Below are 19,969 nucleotides of genomic sequence, written 5' to 3' on the forward strand. Positions count from 1 at the left end.
CGCGTTTTCCGCAATCCCGGTGGCTAACCTTTGAGCTACCGAAGCCCCAATGGACCGAACTAATCTTTAACCTCCTTAATAATAATATGATAAAACATGCAGCGTCCCATTGTCACTTGATGGTGAGTGACGTAGACAACAACGGGACGCTGCACGTGCTGTCAGCAGTTACAGTCGGCAGCTCGGTTCCAAATAGTACCTTAATTTATTCATTTAAGAAAAACACTACAAATTACAATCATGAAAAGACATTGCATTGCAGACTTGTTAGACAGTATTGTACTAGATAATAATCCTAAACGTGTTTACACGGGAACATTAATTGCATCTCTGTTAATAATAAACTTTCCTCTTAAACTTACTGCAACATCAGAAACATGACTGTTCTACAATTAATGTAAAACCAGAATCAGCTAGCCAAATAAGCATTCCGAAAACAGATGAGTATGCAATTCAAATAGTTGTGCTTAGACGAAAGCTGATGCCAAGTTTGAATTACATAGATTGCGTTTTTCGTGTAAAGGTCAGTTTTTTTTTGCTATTTTTGATTTATTTTGTTTGACAAAGAGATGATTACAAAACGATTAAATACATGCCATTAAGTAGGTAGTGGCTAAACTTAAATTTAACAAAACATTGAGTGAATGTGTTCAAACACGCAAAGTAAATAATAGGCTCGGCGAGTTAAGGAACAAAGGTCACCTTCTCTTTGACTGAGCCTCAATGTTTACACGTTCTAATATCAGTGCAGTGTCAATAACGCGCACCTACTTAGTATTTCTCCCATACCTTTATTCAGCCGCCTTGTTTAGTTTAAGCATATTAAAGTAATGGCATCCCGTGATTATGTTCTAGCATTACCTTTGTAATAAGTTTACGTTTACAGTAAGAGTTTGCTGAATTAGAATTACATACACAATCTTAAGAGTATTTGTACCACCAAAAGTTTAACATACAAAAGGCATAATGTTTAAAATTATTTGTGTATAAAAAAATATTGTTGGTCCGGAATTAGTACGCAATGCATATTTCGGCCCATTGTGTACCAGGCGCGCAGCGCTGCGCACGAGTTAGCCGTTAGAGTGGGCGCCAGGGCGGGGGGTGGTGGGCTCCAGGGCGGGGGGTGGTGTTCCCTAGCCCACTCACTAATGAGGTTGCCAACATTTTCTTTGGGTATTATTTTAATTTTTCATTGATTTTTAAGATTTTAAGTTTAAAAGTACGAGACGATTTTGAAATTTATTAAAGAAAGGTTTATGAGTAAATAAAAGCATATTTTTTAAATGAATAGTTTAACAATTGGCCGCGATCTCACCTGATGGTAAGTTAGTATTACGATATTGTATCATGCATGAATCATGCCTGACTAGTAGACTAGGCATTTATGTGTTTTGAAATAATGATTATGGATGTGAGTAGTTAATGTTTTTTGATTTTCTGTTACGACAAATTTTATCGAATGCAGGAAAAACTTACACGGAGTTGTACGATACGATGCTGCAGTATAACGTCATGTTCTTCATACCAACTTAAAATTTCATTTTTGGGATATTTCAAAAATGTAATAAGGCGCCCCACTCGCCCCCGCGAACGCGCGGGTTTAAAAGGTGCCAACCGTTACTATGCAAATGTGCAAACTCAAAACATGCCACCAAAAAAAATTCTAAGTAAAAATGTTTACAATCACTGTCTATTAGGGTTTCGTAAAAGAAACTGAAAACCCAAAATGCTTAAGCTCAAGCACTGATGTTTCCCTAGTACTTTTGCTTCCACGTTGGCCTTTCTTTGAGCACTTGCCTTACTAAATAAAATGTTTGTCAAAATGTACCTACGTTTTTTGTTGTTGTTATTATTATTATTTTAGAATTGTTTTAAATTCTCAGCATTTTTTTAAATGCCGCTATTAATGTTATTATTATTGGCAAATTATTACAAAATAATAATAATGGTACAGATGCGTTCACATCAACCTTTTGCTGCTTAAATAAGACCCATTTTGCAAGGATTTTGTAAAATATGATGTGAACGCCTCTGTATCCAATGACTACTCAACAAATTGTTAAAATAAAAAAATGAAATAAAACTAAGGCCTCATTTACGGAGACGCCGGGCATCTTACGCTGTGCGACCAACTGAGTTCAAACATTGGCATTGTGTGTGCATGAGTGCTTTTACGGAAAAGCGATTTAAGACGCGTATTCTTGAAATGGAACGTTATTTGCAGCCGAATCCTGCGGATGGCTTCGATGCGTCTCACACGGCGTTTATTGTTGCGGCATGCGTGGCAATACTCGCTGAGGGATTCACCGCGGGAAGAGAGGTTGGCACACCACTTCACCCGACTCGCATCAATATTTTTTGTGTTTATCATGCTCTGCGGCTCCGTAATTATGAGGCCTTATTGGTGCTTATGGTGAACTTACAAACGGGTTACTAAATGCTTATTTTTATACGGAACACAATTCAATCTTACTCCTGGTGGTACCAGGAAAGGTACTAGGAGTAAGCTAAAGAGGGGCGGAAAGATGGGCGGAAATGCAATTTCAAAGATTAAATAATAACAGAATTCGACTAAAGGTACGGTAACGTAACCTACCTGGAATTTCACGGATTTTTTTATTTTTTTTCTGTTGTCTAAGAATGTTTGAAAACTATCATTAGTAGTGATGTTGCTATCGGAAAAAGTTATTTACTTACGATTTTTTTTTCCATCAAGTGGCCTGGTTTCGATAGCTGAAGTTTTCACAAAATTTTTCAAATGTACGTACACATGTAAAGTGTTAGTGAGTACCTATTTAAAATGTTTATTTAACGAACAAACATGCTTTGAACACATCGATAAAGGAAGTAGGCAAAAAATGCGGCTAATTGACATTCTGAAAAATACAAAGTCTATGATTTGCGTTCGATGAACCCCGCTGCAGCTGATCGATAGTGAGGGAATTCATATCGATATTTTTGGAAACTTTCGATGTACGTTATTTCCAAAACCGTTCAAGATATGACAATAGGAACAACGGCTTCTATTTCAGATTGTTTCAGTTTCTGTGCCCTTTCAGGCTTTAGGGGGTATTTTGAAACACCCTGTATAGTGCATTCAGATATATTAACACATTTTACAGATTGAACGCATTTTTATGATCTTTTCTTATGCTTATTTACTGCTCAGCATTAGCCAAACATTTACTAAAGTTTTAGCTCTGTTATCTTCTTATTTTATTGTTACTTTAAAGCTTTTAGCACTATTTAGATAAATAAAAAAAATATTTTATTACTTTAGGTCATAATTTGGCCATAAAACCACGAGCCGTATGATTATATTTATTTGTGCGTTAGTATATTCATTAGGTCCTGTATATTCATTAGAAAATTTATGTCGAACGTGTCACGTTATTGACATGAATAAACAGTGGAAAAAGACTTAAGGCCGGGTTGCACCAACTTACTTTAACAAACGTCAAAAATCTGTCAAACCCCATACAAAAAACATCGGTTATCGTCATAGTTACGGTCAAAGTTAGGTGGTGCAACTCAGCCTAAGAGAACAGGTGGAGTAAAGAGAAAGATAAAGACGGAATATTCAAACTTTATATTTGGTTTAAGAAATGCAAAACGTGTTCCAAAAAATGATACACCTCATACACAAAATACAGTACAATCGGTTGTTGTGTGAGTCAAGAAGTTCCGTAGAACATTCCTTCATCCCTTTCGGTCGTTTGCACTATTTTAAAAGGCATCTGAAAAAAAACAAATAAGCTTATTTATGACTTAATAGAGAAGTAGTTACCTGAAAACTAAATAATTACCCGTATAACGCATACCCTTAAAAAAACTACTACAGCAACACTACTAACTAGTTACAAAAAGTTCCTTTAAATTATTACTATTACAATGAGTGAAAAATAAGATAGGTAGCTATATCGTGTTTCATTACAAATTACATTTGTAGTGATAATGATTTTATACTTAACACTTGTCAAACTAGTTACCTACCTAATTGGAGACAGATAAAATTGAAAGACGTGGAGTAGGGGATCATGACGTGATTAAAGGATTCTAAATTATTGTTTCGGTACCCTGATTAACACTAAAGCAATCCATTTTTATGACGTTTAAACCTAATGAACATTATAACATACCTAAAAAGTGTTACAGTAATGCTAAAGATATCACTTAGATATTTTATATGTAGGTTGAATGACTTAACCATTTTCTTTTTACTATAATAAGACTGACAACATTAAAAGACACTAGTTGAAAGTTTAAAACATTAATATTATCTGACGCCATTTGCTTTCTGTTTTCTCTAACATAGAAAATAAAATTATAATACACATATGCATGAAGTACTACTTATTATCCTTTTCTTACAAGCGGAGTATCGATAGAAGCAATTTTATAAGTTAAAATTAATCAAATCGTTAAAAAAATCACAAAAAGTGTCATATGTCGATTCTAAATTTGTCCCTATTTTATTAAAAAAAGGATTTCTGTGAGGGCGCGTGAATTATAAACCACAAACATATATATATTTTCACATAAGACTAATACTCCCAGCTCATTTTCATTCTTGAAACAAAAAAAAATGATACTTACCTTATGATAAATTATTTTAAATAAAGACATTAAAACATCTCCTCACAACACCATTGCACTGCAATACTCTAAACGAAAAATAATCAAATCGGACAATAAAATGCGATAAGTTTTTTCGAATACTTTCAAACAAACAAAATAAAACGTTCAGCCTTAGAATAAAACGTAACTTTGGCATTGTAATTCTGAAAGCTGTTTCAAAGCTGTACTAACATCTAATAAAATGCTTTTTACATTAGAATATGCTGTCTAACAACTTTACTAATGTCTGTCTTCAATAACATTATAAGCGCTGGTTAGCAGCACTAATAATATTTAATAATGCTCAAAGCCGTATTATTTGGGGCCCAAATTGCGCTTACAAGACACTTATAGACTTTTATACGGCTGATATAGTGCTACATATGCTGCTCATATACTGCTCTGCACGTAGGTTCATGCTGTTGTACGCTTCTTATAATTGTGTTTTGTGTTACTTGGGAAAGGGCTCCATGGTCCGTCTGTCGTGCGGTTTATTCCACACTTTTATGGAACGCTCAGTTGGAATGGTCGTGGAATTTTCTGCATTTTACAACTGGGACATTTAAAATGTTGTCGATTTATGGCGTAACCCACATTTAAGGGGAATCTGGCAGTTGCCACGTTATTCTTCTAATGTTGTTAGTTCCAAAGAAATACATTTATAGAGCAGATATTTATCTTCTGGCTTTAACTAGGCTCTTTATTTTAATGATGTTGAAAAGAGTTCGATTGATGTTTTTTTTTATAATATTGGTATTTTTTTCACCAAACCCAAAAAAGCAATTCCTTCAAGTCTACTGTAGTAATCGGGCTAATAATACGATGCTTTGTCTAAATTCAAAAGCAAACGAAAAGCTACATACTGCTGCCGCCTGGCCTGGTACTACTGCAAACACCAGGTGCTCTAGCGGGTTTGAAATTAGTATCCTACCGTGAGCAAATGTTAGTTCTGCTGGACGTTTATCTTAGTAAATGTAATCAATTTTCATATCTTTAAATACTGCTTATGTATTTATACCATAATGGCTAAAGTTTTTCTAGTTTAATGTGATTAAACTTAGTATTCATATCTGCAGACAGACTGACAGAACCATAAGAGCAAGGACGAAGTCTAGCCGCTGTCGCCATTATGCGGTTCATTTCATTACACTCATGATACCTATTTCCTAGAACATTGATATCTCGAAGGAAACCGGATCGGATTAATTTTCATCTCGTACGTGTTGTTTGCGTATTTTTGCTGCCGAGTTTCATTTTGTATCATTAAGGTTAAGCGATACAGTAAGTAACGGACACTTAAAGAGTGAGTACTTTTTGTAGTTAGTTTATTCCATTAAGTTTTACTAATAACTCCTATGGTTGAATTTTTTTATGACTTGGATTGGAAATGGATACCATTTTGCTGTAACCCACCTGGACTCAAATCGACAATTTTATTTTCGTTTATTTCATAAAAAACCAAGTCTTTACTTACATAGTATGTATGTACAAGAAAGAGCGTTTAGTTGAAGAAGCGAAAGGAACATGACGTTCGTTTCGTTTCTTCAACTAAACGTAGATATATGAGGCATAGGAGAAGGACATCGAATATTAAAACAAAAATAGATATTTAAAGAAGTGGATTTTATATCTTCTAAAAATTAGGAGAGCACGTGTGATATACCGCGTTTCAGAACAACATCACGCAGCTCGCAGCGAAATTGCATGTCAGACATAAACTAGTCCGATTGATTACTAAATGGTGTTGTTAAACGCATCTATAAAGCTTAATTGTCACCAAAAGACTATAACGATTGAGCTTATAACCCACGAGTCAACAATTCCGTTATTAAATCGAGTCAAATCGCCAAATTCACAAAGCATTTGGCATTTCGGTGACAACTGTATCTTAAAACGATGGAGGGCTCTTTGCATCGGACGCATAATAAACAGCGACTCAATTTGTAAGCTGCTTACCATTCGCACCCTAAACAGGGTTGCCACGTCGGAAACAAAAACCGGACTCAGTGCTTAATTTGGCCGGACACGTTAACACATTTTAATACCTAATTTATAAAAGCCCTAATATGTTCTAAAAGCCAAAAAATATTTCATAATAAAAAAATCACGTCATGGCTTTACTTCTACGCTCGACATTTGGATGGCGCGGAAGTCACTTAGAATGCCTAAAAAGATGGACAGGCCGGATGCCGGACGAGAAAATATTTGGCCAGACATGTCCCGTAAAAAGCCAAACATGTCCGCCTAAATACGGACACATGGCAACCCTAGTCCTGTTCCCAGTCGGGAGTTACTGACATCTGTAAAGTTTCATAAATAAAACGGGACGCTTTTGTTAATGATTACAAGCGGCCTGTCAAAGTGTTGCCATGTTAATCGGTTACAGTTACAGTTCGTGGGAAAAGCTTGTGTTATTCAACTTAAACTGTGCTTATCTGACAGCAATACTTATTTGGCTTGAACAATACTTACACCCGTATTCACAAACAATTGTTTAAGTGAAGCAGCAAATCGAACGCACAGCGTTGAATACAGCTCTGTGATTGGTTCGCGTGTGACCCTGTGCGTCCACGCTCACTGTGAGGCCTCACTCATAGTAATGTTTGTGAATACGGGCGTTACTTGGCTTGAACAATACTTACTTGGCTTCAAGGTTGTAATGAAGTACCGTTGTAATGAAGTTAATTCAGTTTACATGATTTATCAGCGTTGAATTCGTTGTTTCATTTCAGTTTTCGGAATTAGGTACGTAAATGCCGAATAATCATTCTAATCTCTTAAAATTAATACATGATCTAATCAGAAGGTTTCTCTTTTTGTACTATGCAGATCAATTTCCCTTATTTCCATTTAGGTTTACAATTTTCAATCACTTCGAGTTTAACTAGCGACAATTTTTCAACAATGTCTCACTCTTATAATGTGCTGTCGGTAAAATAATATAATAGTGATCACAGAACGAAAACCTGAACAGTTCCACTCAAGTGATGTAAACGCTTTAGGGTGGATTCGACCAAACAAAAGTAAATTAATCTCAGAATAAATCGTCAGTTTTGACATATATCCCATACTGAAACTGTCTATGTCAGTTAAATACCTGGAGTTATTCTCGGATAAAATTTTGGTCGAATCGGGCCTTAAACAGTTAACGCAAACTTCACAGTTTTCGGTTAACTGAGAACATTGAATCTCAGTACACTCTAGTTCATTCAGGGACTGGGTAGTCAATGCGAAAAAACGCTCAACGGTTGGAATGTGCAGGTGTCAAAATGTCCATACGGACCGGTTGTTAGTGTGGCAGAAAGTATGAACGTCAAAAAGTCCCAGTGCCAAAATGTACATTGTTACCATGGTTACAATGGTTTAGTGACAAATGGTACACATCACAAAATACAAGTACAACAAAAGGTGTGATAGATAAAATGATCAACTGATATATTGTGCTCATGAATAAATTAATTAAATTAAATGTCAAAATGTTCTATGTTCTTGTAGTCTAGTCAATAAAGTTTTTTTGGACATTTTTACCTTGATGCATTTAAAAACACGTGTTCACGTTAGCTATTATACAATAAGACGCTTGTTCAAATAAACCCGAAGACATTTTAACTTCAGATCATTTTAACCATTGCTCATTTCGACGTTCATACTTTTTGCCACACTAACAGCCGGTCCGTATGGACATTTTGACACCTGCACATTCCAACCGTTGAGCGTTTTTTCGCATTGACTACCCAGTCCCTGAATGCTCTAGTTTGCTGTCGATAGAATAATTAGCATCACGAATCGAGGACATGAGTTTCACTCAAGTCATGTAACGCTTCAAACAGTTAACGCAAACTTCACAGTTTTCGGTAAATTGAGAACATTGAATGGTAGTGCACTCTAATGTCACTTGTGCTAATGTGCTGTCGATAAAATAATAGTGATCACGGAACGAAAACCTGAACAGTTCCACTCAAGTGATGTAAACGCTTTAGGGTGGATTCGCCCAAACAAAAGTAAATTAATCTCAGAATAAATCGTCAGTTTTGACATATTTCCCATACTGAAACTGTCTGTGTCAGTTAAATACCTGGAGTTATTCTCGGATAAAAGTTTGGTTGAATCGGGCCTTAAACAGTTAACGCAAACTTCACAGTTTTCGGTAAATTGAGAACATTGAATGGTAGTGGACTCTAATGTCACTTGTGCTAATGTGCTGTCGATAAAATAATAATGATCACGGAACGAAAACCTGACCAGTTCCACTCAAGTCATGTAAACGCTTCAGTTCATAGGCCAGTAGAATTAAACACAAAAATTGATTAAATCGGAAATAATTCCTACAAAAGATTTTTTTGCTTTAATGGCTTCATTGGTTGCCCATTAAGACTCTCCTAAGTTTTCGACTTCGACAGAGTTGTGCTTAAGTGGTGGGGGCCCCCGAAAGGGGCGTTTTTTCGGTTTTCCGGTTATACCGCGTAAAGGACTTACCCTATCGAAAAGTGGTCTTCATGACGGTTGAAGGGCACTTAATCCTGCATTGAATAAGACCAAATTCAAATGTTTTGGACAAACCGTTCTCGCGCTAAAGTTCGGAAAAGTAGAAAACATACGTATAATTAATGACCCTCTCCACGTCCAATGGCTTGTTACCCACAGGCTTCCAAGTCTTGAAAAGGGCCACCTTAACCAGTGTAACTCTATCAAGGCTTACGAGCTTGATGCGCCTATCCTTGTGCGTCCCAGCCGTTCCTTAACTGCGGTTGGTGCACCTCTTCCTTGCACTCTCCTGAACGACCCTGTGTTACCTACTGTGGCTGTCCCTCTTCCTTGCAGCCTCCTGCACGACTACGTTGCCTAGCCGTATGCCTGGTCCAAGGTTCGACGCCACAAAATCAACTTCGCACGCGTGAAAATAGTTTAAATACTATTTTCCGTGCTTGCAACATTTTTCTTTACTGCTTCGGCTCTATTAGTCGTAGAGTGATTGTATATATCCTATAGCCTTCCTCAATTTATGAGCTATTCAACACAAAAATTATTATTTCAATCAAACTAGTAATTCTTGAGATTAGCGCGTTCAAACAAACAATCAAAAAACTCTTCAGCGTTTTAATATGAACTTGTTTTTGTTGATTTTTGGCGTCAAACCTTAGACCAGGCATACGGCTAGGCAACGTAGTCGTGCAGGAGGATACAAGGAAGAGGGGCAGCCACAGTAGGTAACACAGAGTCGTTCAGGTGAGTGCCAGGAAGAGGTGCAGCAACCGCAGTTAAGGAACGGCTGGGACGAACAAGGATCGGCGAATCCAGCTCGTATGCCTTGATAGGGTTACACTGGTTGAGGCGCTCCTTTTCAAGACTTGGAAGCCTGCGGGTAACGAGCCATTGGACGTGGAGAGGGTCATTAATTATACACATATTTTCTACTTTGCCGAACATTTGCACGAGAACGGTTTGTTCAAAACATATGAATTTGGTCTTATTTAATGCAGAATTAAATGCCCTTCAACCATCAGGAAGACCACTTTTCGATAGTGTAAGTCCTTTACGCGGTATAACTGGAAAACCGAAAAAGCGCCCCTTTCGGGGGCCCCCACCACTTAAGCACAACTCCGTCGAAGTCGAAAACTTAGGAGAGTCTTAATGGGCAACCAATGAAGCCATTAAAGCAATAAAATCTTTTGTAGGAATTATTTCCGATTTAAAAGCTAATTCTACTGGACTATCAAACATTAACGCAAACTTCACAGTTTTCGGTTAACTGAGAACATTGAATGGTAGTGCACTCTAATGTCACTTGTGCTAATGTGCTGTCGATAAAATAATAGTGATCACGCAACGAAAACCTGAACAGTTGCACTCAAGTCATGTAAAAACTTCAAACAGTTTTAATGTAAAGTTCATAGTTTTTAGTTAACATAGAATCTCAGAACACTCTTTATTAAATGTCGATAGAATAATTAGCATCACGAATCGAGGACATGAGTTTCACTCAAGTCATTAACGCTTCAAACAGTTAACGCAAACTTCACAGTTTTCGGTAAACTGAGAACATTGATATTTGTGTCGATAAAACAATTCGAATCAGACAGGAATAAGGACATAAACAGTGCCACTTAAGTCATGTAAACGCTTCAAACAGTTAACGCAAACTTCACAGTTTTCGGTAAACTGAGAACATTGAATCAAAGTACACTCAAGAATAATTAGCATCACGGATCGAGGACATGAGTTCCACTCAAGTCTTGTAAAGGCTTTAAACAGTTAACGCAAACTTCACAGTTTTCGTTTAACTGAGAACATTGAATTGCAGCACTAATGTGCTGTCGATAGAAAAATTTGCATCACGAAACGAGGACATTATCAGAGGGCTTAGTGTGAATTTACATCAAACGTCCTCCTTAGTGAGCGCGAAGTGACAATACCTCTTAACTGCATTTATTTTTTTGGTTTTCAGGAGAATGAAAACAATACGTAAATATTACTTGCGCATAATATAGCAGCTATTTCCACAAAGATTTATTGCTATCTAAAAAGATATATCAGTTAGGGGAAAATTTCGAATGGAAAAAGTTCACGCGAAATTAAGTAAAATCGATTTCATAAAAAATGTTAGGAGGTATTGTTTGTCACTTCACCGTCGATACATGAAAATTTTACTTCATGAAAGTTTCCGCTAGGGGCGCTGTACAATCCGTCATGCATTTAGGCTGGGTTGCACCATCTTACTTTAACTTTGATAAACGTCAAAAATATGTCAAACTCTATACATAAAACACCGGTTATCTTTAAAGTTACGGTCAAAATTAGGTGGTGCAACTCAGCCTTAATGTCATATTTTTACGCGCTCACTAGTGACGACGTTTGATGTAAACTCACACTTAACCCTCAGTTCCACCCAAGTCATGTAAACGCTTTAAACAGTTAACGCAAACTTCACAGTTTTCGGTAAACTGGGAACATTGAATCGCAGCAGGGTTCAAACGGGAGCGAGCGCACAGACCTAATTTCCAGCTGTCACAAATGAACCGGCAGCCGTCACGTTTAGGCCGCGCTGTGTATTACATCTCTTTTGCCAATTACTGGCGGTACTATTTTTGAACGTGGTGTTTCTTTTCATTATAGGCTATTAGGGAACTTTTCATTTTCTCGCTTTTCCAAATCAGAGAACGACAGATTTTTGTATTTAAAATTAGTGCAGGCGGGTGTAGGTTCTAAATTATTTGTTCACTAGCTTTTGCCCGCGGCTTCACCCGCGTGAAATTTAGTTTGTCACAGATCGTCATAAAATTATAGCTTATGTTATTCTGGGTTATAAACAACAATACTGTAAAGTTTCATCAAAATCTGTTCAGTAATTTTTGCGTGAAAGAGTAACAAACATCCAGACTCCATACTAACTTTCGCATTTATAATGATTTAAAAACTCGAATACACAATGAGTTTTAGCTGTCGACGTTGTCGCTATGTTATTGAAAACGTATTGATTTACCTATTGACTATTTATTAAGCTCGCTGTTTTAAATATTTACAATGAAGACTGTATCTTAATGCATCACAAATAAGTTACAGATTATAGAGTTGGCTTTACAGATAATACAAACTGTTGGTAGAATTTCAAGGAATTGAAATCGATTTCCAAATCTAATGATGTTTTTGCGATTTCCTGTTAGATAGTTTAATAATAAGTGATTGTTACTAACTCAACGAAAAATAACTATTATTTTGATCCTTCAAGCCAAGAAGATTAGGTATAATCTTCAGCTGTCACAAATAAAACGGCACCTGCCAATCGCAGGGCTTGATACCCTCATTCTAGATACCATTTTCGTGGACCTGTCTAGTCCAGTACATTTCTGATACGTCCAATGTTGTTACCTAAATATGTTTTTGACAAATAGGTAATTCCAAGACATTAATATTCTGACTGAGGGACATTATTAAATCAACAGGATCTTTATTTTAAGCAGTGAATAATGCTGCTGCTATAATTTAAAATTTTAGTAAATAATACCGTTTAACCACAAAAGTATTCTGATATGTGCAAAACCAATGGCATATTATGATTTATTAGACTACTATTCCTAGATTTGATTTATAAACAAAAGTAACTGTATAACATAAGTACAGTGGACATTACACCAGAATATACTTGGCTGGGCTGCACAGTGCACAATCTTACTTTGACATTCATAAACGTCAAAAATCTGTCTAACTCCATACAAAATACATCGGTTATCGTTAAAGTCACGGTTAAAATTATGTAGTGCAACTCAGCCTTACAGTTTAGTTGCAAAATCACAATTAGGTTAACTACATTAATATGACGCAGGGCGCAGGGTTTATCTTGATATGCCGTCGTCTGTAGACTTTGCACTGTGACTGGTCCTTAACTCTTTAACATCATTATTGGTCCCGCATCAACAGTTTCAATATTTGTTTTTATTCAGATGCGTTGGTATTAAATTACAAATAGGGAATAGTGTTCAAATAAGCTCATTTCCAGCTGTCACTATGCCCCGTCACTGGCAAGATGTGGCGGTGTTCACGGAATAACGTAAATTATGTGTAATGCCTTTGATGTGCTTTACCTTTAGTTTCTGAGCTTGGCGATAACTTTTAAAGGCCATTGTAAAGCGATTTGCGACTAATTCTGCTAATGTCATACAAAAAATTTCACGTAAGATGCTAATATTATTACGGTCAGTTTCTTCTCTTCTGCGAGACGTGTCTATTCGCTACCAAAAGTTATTGTTTGTCAGATAGGCTAAGTCCTAACAGGCTCTGAAATTTCGTCGACAAGTAGGTACCTAGTGCAATAAATTATTGAGCATTGAAACTGATCTGGACATGAGATGCTTTTTAAATGTTTCAAAATTTCCTAGACTTTAATTTCGTTTACCAAAATGCATTTTCGATTACTCAAATCTATAGCTGACCGTTTGTTGCTGAAATGACACTTTAGGCTGTTTATTGGACGCATTACTCGTAAAACGCGTAAATTACATTCGGCATCAATACGCGACGGGGCAGAGTATAATTTTAATTTCCATTACGATTTTATTACGCTGATTTGTGACCATTTTTTGTAGTGACAATATTTAACGAGTGACTAATTTATCGTCTTGATGATTATGCTGATGTCATACTGTAATATGTAGTATTTAAAAAGTATTGCTATTATTTTATGTGATTTTACATAGTTTTGTTTGAGGTCTTGATTTTTTGCCTTAGTGGACCTCTACTGCAACGATTTTTATAGGCTGGGTTAGTCCTTAGGTTTATAAAGCCTAAGCCATTTTAAATACCTCATCGGCGCTTTTATAACCAACCTTATGATGAAAGGGTGTGTGTGTAGCCTATAAAACAATAAAGTTATTGAGTTGCTATAGGTTGAATCTTGTAACGAGATGTAGAGCGATTTTTATCCACATTATCTTAGAAATTCCAACAGAATACGCTGCAATGAGACTTCAAAAGGCTTAATTCAATTCCACCAACTCGCATCGTTTGTAGGGAAAAGGGATACCAGCCGATAACAATGAAAGTGCCCATAAAATAATCTCTACGATTCCGATTGCGGAAGTAAGCGAGTCATTTTCCTAAGTACATTTTAATCGCGTTGTTTTTTGGAAGGCCGAGTATAGCAATCTCCTATCGATTGAGTTTGTTACTGTTTGGATTCGATGCCCATTGTAATGTAAACGTGTGTTATTATTGCCAAGGTCGAGTACTGGCGCTTGTTAAAGATTAATCGAATTGAAAGTGGTCGGAGTCTTTGAACTTTTGGAGATTTTTTGATTAAATCCAGGAGGTATTCTAAATATTGGATATTTAATAATTGTGAAATTGCACAAATAGCATAGGGCAAATAGACGATTGGTTCGCGGTTTCGTCAATACGTTCCCAGACATTTGTGTAGTTGTTATGTATGAAAGCATTGAGAAACACTTTTTATCTGTAGTCATGTAGAAGGCATTAGTGGTGACAGATGAGTAGGAACTGCTTGTAAAGATATCAATAGTTCACAGATGACAATTAGTAGGTACCAAGTGTACCGCGTCGTGGTACCGCGACTGACAATGGATCTTTTAATAATCTGATTTTTTCATTGTTTCAGACATTTAGTTGCCGAACAGTTACCAAGGATGGTAGCTGAAACCACACCCGTGAGTACCTAGAAATATATTGATTTTAATACATTTTGGATGAATTTAAAATTAATTATTTAACGTCAATTTGAAAAGAAATACGATATTCTTTACAGTAATACACATCACAACCTTGCTACGGATTTGGTCTTATACCGCCATCTATGAGATGTTTTGCGCGACAACTGCTATGTTCCCGCTGGATTAACGTTTAGGGTTGGTGTCTTGTTCCATTAGCTCGCGAAAAATCCGCTAGGTGGCGCTGAACGTTTACTCGGTAAATGCTAGCGCTTCTGTTAGATGGCGTTGGTGTCGCAAAAACCGGAACTTTCAATGAACCCGAAGGATTCATAAATTCTTTCACTTTTATCCTAGGTGGCGTATTTTGCGACTTTTTAAAGTTGAGTACATTTTGCAGAAAATGTTTGTAATTTTTATGTTGCACGAACACAAAAAAAATGCTAAGTAAAAGCGCTTCAGACGAGAGTTAACTAGCATTCGGATATAAAAACTCGTTGTAGCGCTGTAACGGTTGTTTGCATAGCAAAAAGAACGTAAGAGCTCTTCCTAAAAATCCCAGCTCATGTAAAAGTCTGCATTCAAGCGTAATTTAATGCCCCGTATGGAGTTTGCACGTAACATTTCTCGCATAATTTCGCACGTCCGGAGAGAGCCGAATTAAAACATTTTGGCACGATATTCCACTTTTAAAATATCATCATGAAAGATTGCATACGGTCGGGTCAGGCGGTCCATTGTCCGCAGGGCTGTAACTGTGTTCGGTAAATTTATATAAACCGTTCCAGCCCTCATATTGCTCGCTATCGGTTCATTAATATACTATATCCTGTAGCCGCTATGCGATACAATAGCCCAATAGCCGCAGAACGCTCGCGATTGCTCGAGTAGGGAATTTATAGCGGTTAGAATTTTGGATACTCGTTTCGCTACGGTCGGATTTTGCAGCTTTTCTATTAATAATGCCCGAATCGAGTGGAGCGGAGCTGATATTGATTTTATGATGATATACTATGTATGGGCCGAAGTTAATTGGAAGTTTTTAAGTGATATTGGACATTTGGTTAGTTAGACAGTGTCAACGGCAGGACATGTCTTTAAAAATTTATACAGTTAGACAAATGACAGTTGTTTTGTTTACTGTAGTTGCCTTATAAGAACTTCTAGACGCAATGTTTTTTTCATTCGACTAAGTTATGCTAATGCATATGAATGAACCTGAAGTATAAGATCAGAATGTTTATAATCTTGGTGCAAATTGGATCTCGTGTGAATTCCAGTAAATTTGCGGGAAACGAACCACTCCGCTGCAGCGGCAGTGTAGCTCACGCCTGTTCCGGATATTCAGCGTTACGAATGGCTTTATTAAGACTAAATATTACAATTTCCGAGCAACTATTGCGATGGTTAGAATTGCTAATGCGCCTCCGAAGGAGCTCAGTGAAAAGATGCGATTGCGCTGCCGACTCCGGGTTCCTGTTTTATGAGCGGCGAAATTGCAGTTTCACACAGACTTGCCAACTTCCAGCTGAATGTTACTCTTTAGACTGATTTAAATACTGCTATTTCTTGTCAGTGCCGCTTGTTAATAAATCCCCAAGCTTTTAAAATACACCCAGTTTTATTCTAAATATCAACGCAGATAACCGAATCAAAGAAAAAGACAACGACAATAATATCTCAGTCATTCTTGAGCCTAAAGATAATAAAAGGGGCTGCGCCTTGCAACCACAAATTACTATGATTTAATATTGCTTAGTTATCTGCGGGTTGGTAATTTGTTAGCGCGGATCTTGGCCCCGCGTCGGGCGCCATTGTTGCTCGCCGGCGCTGCCTTTTGTTCATCGCCTACCTCCGCGATACCATCTTGAGTTATTATGATTAGGATTCTTTGCCAAGTGACGCAGACTCGCTAATTCCTTCATTATCGTTTTAGTTCAGCTCACTCGCCCAGTTTTGTAAAGCTTTTTGTTGTCGCCTCCAGTTGTTTGCATTAAACGAATCCATTACTGGAATTTAAGAACGTCCATCAAGGAACGTTGATTCGTTCGCGTCGTCCACGTATTAAAGCACTCTATTAATTTTACATGCGTGGAGGTGACCCCCTAGATTAATAAACGTCGCCATCGGTCGTAAAGTCAATGGTGTTCATATATCAAGTGTCGCGTCACGCATACGTGTGACTTTCATTTCATATAGTGCTCTTAAACGAATCGATCTTCGGGTGGCTTGTTCAATTAGTGAAAACATTCGATTGTCATTGTGTTTATAGTGTAATTGCTGGTTTGTTATCCATCCATCTTGACCGGTGTAATGGGTGGCCATCAGGGAAATGAATCGGCCGGGCTGGTCGGACGGAATGGGAGCGGCGTACAAGTGTTCTCCGTGCGAAATTGCTTTCCGTTATAATGCTTGAGGTGTCAGGGGATGCGTTGTTCCCGCGCAATCTGTTTAACGATTATTGTTTATGGCCGCGTATGTTAAAATCGATTGTTTTGATTAAACTGACCAGAGAACTCAACTGTTATTAAATTTTCCGTTACCTGTTAAAATAACGACTCTATCTCCTATGTTACTCAACATACTTTATTGTCTTTCAGATTCCCTTTCCTTTCAACACCTGAAGACATCCTCAAGAATCCTCTTACCTTGTTGCTCTCGACACCTGAAGACAAGAATCCCATCTATTGATCCCGTTGCTCCAGAAATCCAAGCATTACACTCCTGACTCCTTTCCCAAGCTCCCATTTATTGTTGGTCGTTTATTTTAACACCTGACCGAGAATTTTTACTGTTCAGCTCACGTTTCACAGCTGGGTCTCGGGTGCTATAAGTAATATTTGGCAGTAACTGTTAACAGTTAACTGTACTGTTAGTTGCGGCGGGAATAGCGTGAAAATCGTAAATATCTCGGCGTTATGGCATGGCTTGCAGTTAGCGAGGATTGCAGATACTGCAATCGTGAGGAGGGTGGGATCAGTAGGCACGTTCCTATGGACATAAAATCTACGTCAATTGACTTTGGCAATCTGAATTGGCTACCATAAAAACCTGCTGAAATAGAGTATCTCTTTGAATATTTCACTCAGAAAAGTTTTACTCAAATGGCTAAGACAATATAGAAAGTTCGATAAAAGATAGACGGACTTATTGTTTTGATACATTGCCGACATCTTTTGGCGCAGATTATACAACACCTACACACATACATAGTAAGCGCTTCCACGTGTTGCGGAAAAACGAAAAAGGAATTAGGTACACTGAAAAAAATATACTTGGAAAGAAAACAGTCTTCTAAGTGGAGAGTCAGATAAGAATAATGTCAGCACATTTTGCTCCACTCACTTCCTCGAAATCCAGTAAATTATTTTATTGATACAAGTATCCAATAATAAGTCCCCAACTTAGTAAGTAACATCTCAAATTTAACGCAGCCTGTTTAGTGGAGTAATCCTATAATGGTGAAGCTCAATCGGCAACTACATAAACCATTTGCCGTGTTCGTATTCTGTACAGCGGACTGATTCGACGTATCACTTTCTAAATAAGCAATATCTCAGTTAAAACTATCTGTCTAGTGATTTTGTGTCTGATCACATAACTTTAAGGCCCAATCGGCAACTCTACATAAAGCTACATACATTTGCCGTGTACAGCAGACAATGCAAATGTGCAAAGAAGATAGTAGATGATTTGTTTGACCAACATAGTACAGAAATATCTCAGTCTGTAAGTGGTTAATAGAACTCTTTGGAGTTATGACGTCATCATTTTGAAGCCCAATCGGCAACTCTACATCTTACATAAAGCTACGTACATTTGCCCTTGGTATCCTGTGTATCAGCACTGCAATGGCACGCCGCGTGCGTGCCCCTCCCCATTCACACAAATATTATTTTATACAATAGAGTAAAATTGCAATATTTGCAATCCACACGGTCGGCGCTATCATGTCACACATGCCATCTCGCTCACATCTCGTACATCCCTCTCGCTCACACTTGCTTCATCCAAAGATGGTTTATACATACAACAGAGTAATTTTTGAAGCTCAATCGGGTACTCTACATAAAACTACGGTAACCATTTGCCGTGTACCCTGTGCATCAGCACTGCAATGGCACGAGAAACACTCATCGTTACGCGGTGGGCGCCATCATGCCACACTTGCTATCTCGCTCACACTCACTCTTTCATCCAAAATATTTTTATTCCTATTTGTCAAATTGTGCAAGCTCAATCGGGTGGGTACTCTACATAAAGCTACGTTAACCATTTGCCGTGTGCCCTGTGCATCAGCACTGCAATGGCACGCGGCGTGCGTGCCACTCCCCATTCATTAGGCGGCGAGTGCTTCCGCGCGTTTATCAATCTACCCGCACCGTCGGCGCCCACTCTTGCTTCGGCCGGGATTTACAAGACGATAGATAACCATTACTATGGAACATGTATTTTTACTATGCTTGAGTCTTGGGTGTTAGCCAAACATTTGATAGTAAATTAGAAAGGGTAGTTGAGATTAAATGCTTACTATGGGCCTCATAAGAAATGACCCGATTATGATGATGAATTATGATGACGTGTTGGGACTGTTGGGAGTCTGTACTTTATGTGTCATATGATTTTATTTATTTATTTCTCTGTGGACTTACAGTTGTACCCAAAACGTTCACCAGCAACAGATGTACATAAGATTATTGTCTGTTTGCCATACTTTTGCTGAGTTTGTTTGAATGAAAATAAATTTTAATTATTTATACGCTAGTTAGTTGTAGATAAAAGTTTCTGAAGCGAACATTTCTATTGCCCTAACAACTCGTAATGACAATTTACATGTAAATAAATTAATAGCAAAAAAAACCTTGTGTTTAATTTCATTAAAAAAATTTAGATGTTACCTGATTAAATTACGCATCACTAAATCTGATGAAAAGAATATAAAGTGACATGTGACGTCACTAAAAGTAATTTATACAGTCGAAATTAGAAATTAGAAATACAGCAAAATATGCTTGCATATAGACCGCTTGGTTTCTACTCGTTTGAATATTTAAACAGCTAACTCTATGATGAAATATGCACTTGCGTGGTGCAAAATATAACTTTATGTCGTAACTTGTTGAATTAACTCATTTTTTAGAAAACTGCTGTAATAAAGGCTAAAAGTTTCCTTAAGCTTTTATATTACGTTCGCG

At 37.3% G+C, this 19,969-nt stretch overlaps 1 protein-coding gene and 1 long non-coding RNA gene across 3 annotated transcripts in view; one reads left to right on the plus strand and one right to left on the minus strand.

The window, feature by feature from the left end:
• The window catches only part of LOC135077441 (tyrosine-protein phosphatase Lar), a 538,711-nt gene that overhangs the window by 19,126 nt on the left and 499,616 nt on the right, over positions 1-19,969 (plus strand). For both annotated transcript variants that reach the window (XM_063971980.1, XM_063971981.1), the window contains exon 2: positions 14,726-14,774. In XM_063971980.1, coding sequence (XP_063828050.1) covers positions 14,754-14,774 — 21 coding nt within the window. In that variant the 5' untranslated portion in view covers positions 14,726-14,753. The remainder of the gene's footprint in view (positions 1-14,725; positions 14,775-19,969) is intronic.
• On the minus strand, positions 3,575-5,074 carry LOC135077120 (uncharacterized). The gene is made up of 2 exons (XR_010258401.1): positions 3,994-5,074; positions 3,575-3,737 (listed from the first exon to the last, which is right to left on the minus strand). It is a non-coding gene; the product is annotated as an uncharacterized LOC135077120 (long non-coding RNA).

The sequence above is a fragment of the Ostrinia nubilalis genome, chromosome 13 (assembly GCF_963855985.1).
Source record: "Ostrinia nubilalis chromosome 13, ilOstNubi1.1, whole genome shotgun sequence".
Classification (NCBI taxonomy): domain Eukaryota; kingdom Metazoa; phylum Arthropoda; class Insecta; order Lepidoptera; family Crambidae; genus Ostrinia; species Ostrinia nubilalis.